Source organism: Protomyctophum parallelum (assembly GCF_964188405.1).
Source record: "Protomyctophum parallelum genome assembly, chromosome: 1".
Classification (NCBI taxonomy): Eukaryota; Metazoa; Chordata; class Actinopteri; order Myctophiformes; family Myctophidae; genus Protomyctophum; species Protomyctophum parallelum.
In genome coordinates, this window is record NC_139697.1 from 20,769,397 (window position 1) to 20,774,670 (window position 5,274).

The 5,274-nt window shown below is 46.6% G+C and overlaps 1 protein-coding gene across 1 annotated transcript; it reads right to left on the reverse strand.

Annotated features, from left to right (window-relative positions):
- Positions 1-3,024: 3,024 nt before the first annotated feature.
- On the reverse strand, positions 3,025-4,545 carry LOC310862352 (dolichyl pyrophosphate Man9GlcNAc2 alpha-1,3-glucosyltransferase-like; the record flags this gene model as incomplete). The annotated part of the gene is made up of 1 exon (XM_083770214.1): positions 3,025-4,545. The coding sequence occupies one exon, from the start codon at positions 4,543-4,545 to the stop codon at positions 3,025-3,027; it is 1,521 nt and encodes a 506-aa protein (XP_083626340.1).
- Positions 4,546-5,274: the final 729 nt, after the last annotated feature.

A 5,274-nucleotide genomic window follows, 5' to 3' on the forward strand; every position in this document is an offset into this window, starting at 1 on the left:
AAATATTCCAGCTATCAAGACTTGGGTTAGTAACCCATGATTAGTGGCTGGGTTGATGCTATGGTTTGGTATATAGCCCTTAGTCTCGACGTCTCCTGGTCTGGCAGCTTTTACAGGCCTCATTCTGTCCCCCAAAAACCCCAAAATATGGAGTCCATGGCTGCCAATTCTCATACCAATAGAAGTATCAATATGGCTGCTCCTAAAAACTCGATTCAGGGTACAACCTGTGAAATGTAGCAAGAATAGCAGTGTGAATCATGTTTTTTACAAACTTTTTTTTTTTTTTTTTGCACCAATATGGTACTTCATAATGGTCCCTCATTTCCTTCCATATTAGTTAAATGCATGCTTAAACTCATCATTATACTAGCCGGGGTCTCTCAGGGCACTGTACTAGATCTTCTGGTATTTCCCTCCACAACCTCGCCCCTAAATAGCCAATCTAAAAGCTCACAACAACAACATTACAACGTGTTGTGAGCTTGTAGGTCAGCTATTTGCGTTGAATGTTCGCCCCCAGAATAGGGGCTGTCAAGTGTTTAAATGGTTCTACATTCTTAAAATATTCCTTTAGCTAATTTTGCTACCTAATGGAGGTGGCATGCATGTCACAGTAAAGTGAAGCATAAAAAAACTCAGGTGTGGAGCAACACCATTGTTATACTAATATAATGACGTTCATAGGTTTATAGTCACAAACACAAACAAACTTAACGGCAGGGTAAAATATGCTTTTTTTTAGCTCTATATTCAGATTTTAATCGATTGCTATAGAGTGTTTGTTCAGTAACAGGGCCGTCTCTCCAGCTCTTTAATAAACTTTATGAAAATATAACTTCAGATGGGTCAGCAATTCCAGCCGAGAATTAAAAGTGTTCCTGTTAAAATTCGGTGTGAGTTTTCTTATTACACTTATTTCTACAAGGAAATATCACTTAGCCCCAACCTTTAAAGGTATATGTATAAGAAAATATTGTTTCTGTGAAGCAATTAAAGGAGTTTGTGGGCACTTTTTAACGAGACATGGGTTAAAACCAGATTCAGCTACTGGCAGTAGGCCTATTTCTGGCAACAGAGAGCCGCGAGATATTATGGTTTATGTAAAACCACCAAATGTCCTCCAAGTGCAAGGGGAAGGTCTGTTAGATCAACAATTTTAACATACCCTTTGTTTAAGTAGGCCGAGGGACAGGATATAGATTATATCACCATTGTTTGCAGTGTTAAAAAAGCCAACTTTCTCTTTGTGTTTCAATAAAGCATATTAGCATCTTTCAGACGACTTTAAAAGTAAAAGTAATTTGATCAAGACAAAACAAAATGCTAGCCAAGCCTCACAGTAATTAATTCCTCTGGTCAAGTATAGCATTTTTCTGTGCTCCAACACATTTCTTTTTTTCTTTTTTCTTAACAAAAGAATATATAATGAAAATGTATTGATTGTTCAAAATATGACTTCTGAAATGACAATAGGCTGTTTTCAAAATGTATATGCTATTTTTGGATTTTAATTGTGTATTCTTGTATTTATTTTACTTGTTGTTGTAATGCTTTTTAAGTTTTATGTTGCCTTCTTTGCCAGAATGTGTTTACCATGGTTACTGCAAATGAATGATGAAAATAAATATTGAATTTGAGTCCCTTTGGTTCCTTTTGGTAACTTTATGCTTATAGTAGCCTAATGGATGCACACTGTCCAGCATGGTATTCAATCAGAGGTCCTTGAGGAGGTTTCAGGTTGCACACTATACAGCATGGTGCAACCAGAGGTCCTTGAGGAGGTTCCAGGTTGCACACTAATATACAGCATGGTTCTCAACCAGAGGTCCTTGAGGAGGTTCCAGGTTGCACACTAAACAGCATGGTGCAACCAGAGGTCCTTGAGGAGGTTCCAGGTTGCACACTAATATACAGCATGGTTCTCAACCAGAGGTCCTTGAGGAGGTTCCAGGTTGCACACTAAACAGCATGGTTCTCAACCAGAGGTCCTTGAGGAGGTTCCAGGTTGTCCCCAGCTAAATGATGAGAGTTGGTAACCATGCAAATGGATAGATCTTTAACTCTTTAACTTTAACAATAATTTAACTCTTGAGAGCGTAAAATGGAACCAAATGGACCTGTACGGGTCCATTTGGTTTCATTTTAATAATCTAATATTATGTGTGTAGTTCTTTATAGATCGATCTAACCTCTTAATTTTGATCTGAAGCATTTTCATCACAATTTTTTTTTAATTGCCCATAAAATGATCTTGCATAGGGCCACCTGACTGCTAGATCTGGGTGTGGTTCGGAATCGGGACCCACTGAAAAATCTGCCATTCATTTTCTCCCCATAGAGATTCACAAAAATATTTATATGAAATTATTGTAAGCCTAGAATCAAGCCATCCAGGATCCTGGTGAGGTTAGTCATGACCATAAAACCTTTGATTCTGGGAAAAGATGAATGAAAACGCTAAACAAAGGGTAGTCAAAAATATTATTTTGCATTTCTTTCCCCACAGAATTAAAGGTTTTATTTATGGTCATGATTCACCAGGATCCTGGATGGCTTGATTAGGCTTAGAATAATTGATATAAATATTTTTGTAAAAATGAAAATGACTTGGAGAGTTTTCAGTGGGTCCAGAAAACCACGCCCACTGCTCTAAAAAAAGCCTCTGTTCGCTGGGACGTTTCTGAAGTGTCCGGACTTTATAGCGACATGAAGAAATAGTAGCCTATGTGGCGGCTGTGGCTCAGGAGGTAGAGCAGGTCGTCCAATGATCCCTGGGTAGGCGGTTTGAATCCCAGCAATTCCTGTCCACATGTCAAAGTGTCCATGGGCAAGACACTGAACCCTACATTGCCTCCAATGAGTCAGTTGGTGTTAGCTTGCCACCATTGGTGTGAGGATGCTGGCGTTGACTGTTCGCCGCTTCACCTCCCAATGAATGAAGCATTTTGAGCACTTGGAAACGCGCTATGAAAATGCAATTCACTATTATGTGACGTAGGAAACATCCATGATCCACTCATGTCAGTTAGCCTTCTTCCGGATCTCTCCGCTGGGTAGCCCACTGAACTGGACAATGTTGAAGTACAAGAGAGCTCCGAGAAAGTTCAGGAAAGAGAAACCGCACACCAGGACAGGAAACAAATCGGGCAGCTCGGTCGGAGGGACCAGAGCTACGCTGGCAAAGCTCAGAGCGGCCATCGCACCGACGCTGACGTAGAACGCCCGTCTGACTACGACGGCCACACGGAGCCCGGGCAGGAAGGACAGCCGCTCGCAGCAAGCCCCCAGCCTCAGCTCGTCCTCGGAGCAGCGCCGCAGGGCCGACAGCAGGTAGGTGCCGAACGTGAGGAAGGCCAGGGAGGTCACCGCGTACGGAACCAGCAGACCGTCCCTCAGGAGCAGAGGCAGCATGCTGAACGTGGAGGCCTGAAGGAACCAGACAGCCACCAGGGGCAGGTCGTTCAGGAGGAGGCAGACGGACAGGGCGGGCTGCAGGATGGACTTCTCGTGGACGTGGTAGGAGAAGAGGAAGAACGCCAGGGAACAGTTGACCAGGGCCAGCTTGAACTGCCAGAACGTGGGCTTCGTCAGGAGCCGAACGGAGGAGGGCAACGCCGCCAGGAGAGTGGCGGCGAAGCTGAGGCAGAGCTGGGAGTCCGCGGATAGGACGGTCCTGATCTTCGTCAGGACGTTCAGGCTGCACCACGCATTGGCCACCTTGTCCTCAAACAGCCCTCGGTGCACGGGAAAGATCCGGCGGACGACCTGTGCCGCCTGGCCGGGGTCCGACAGGAAGGGCAGCCAGCAGAGGCCGAAGGTCACCAACACTGTCGCGGCGATCCTCGCCAGCAGGAACAAGCCCGGTCCCGCACGAAGGCCCCTCTTCGCACACTTCCCCAGCAGGTAGCAGAAGAAGGGCAGGGCGTGGTACAGCTCCATCTGTTTATAGTTGATGGCCAGGGAGAACGCCAGGGAGCCCGACGCGTCCCATCCCAGGCCCAGGCCGAGCACGCCCCACAGGGCCAAGCCCAGGCTCACTCCGTTGTATTGGAAGTGCCCGTAGTCGATGAGAATCAGCCCGGGGTAGAGCAGGAAGCAGAGGAGAGTGCAGACCCTCGCCCCGAAGGATCCCTCGCACAGAGCGAGGCAGTATGTGACGACCGCGGGGATGTAGACCAACAGATCCGCGAGGAGGACCGTGGCTCTCATGAACACCTTGTGCGCTTGGCTCTCGTAGCCTCTGGATGTGTGCAGCGCCACCCATTCGGGGTTCATCGTCTTGGCCACATGGGCACAGAGCAGGCTGTGATAGGCGGACAGAGGAGGGTAGTCGAGGCCCCAGTAGTCCAAGTCGTTGTCCGTGGTGTTGAAGTACCACTCCTGAACAGGGAGATTGTAGGTCACTTCTTGCCAGTGTCTCTGAGCTTCATAGTCACCGAATTTGGGTGGATTGCCTGCTCCGGAGTAAGAATTCAATGAAACCCCCCATCGTACGGTGAGACATAGCATGAGACAAATGGACACAAGACTCCACGTGTTCATGTCTTCTTCAGCGGGGCAACATATAACACACTATACTCAACCACCGCAGTGGTGTCCGGTGAGCACTTAACAGGGATGTCTAAATCTCTGACACGATAATTGTGTTGTAAGGTCAAATATCACAGATAATATCTTGGGTTGTATAAGGCCAAGTATTCTATCTCGTACGGGAGACAATGGTGTCCCCCGCGAGGAGACTGCAGGTAATGCTCATGCTTCCCTCTAACCTCAAAGGCAACAACCACTCTTTATTTAGGGTCGGCAGATTGCTTGTCATGATGACGATGCCAGTCGTCCATATCCGTATATGGAGTTTCTACATTGACCTGAGACTAGATGTCTCTGTCGTCTCCATAAAAGGAACACTTGTGAGAGGGAGTGAGAGCTGACGGTTATTTGGACGCATAAGTCTGGAATCTGTTAATTACTTGGATGTCTGTGGCCGAAAACTGCTGTACGCAATTCGGGCAAATTATATACCCAAATATGGACATTCCTGTCGTCTGTTCAAATCGGCGTCCCGTGTCTATTGTCAGCAGTTTCAGTTGTGAATGACGTCACATTCCTATATCCGCACATCCAATGGAGGAGACAGTGAGGAAGGGTTAGGTACGGAGGGATGGGAGTTCGGTGACATCAGGCCAGAGTGTGTTCAGCGAAGAGAGAGAGAGAGAGAGAGAGAGTGGGAGAGGGGGAGAGAGGGAGGGAGGGAACCTATTTCACCCACGC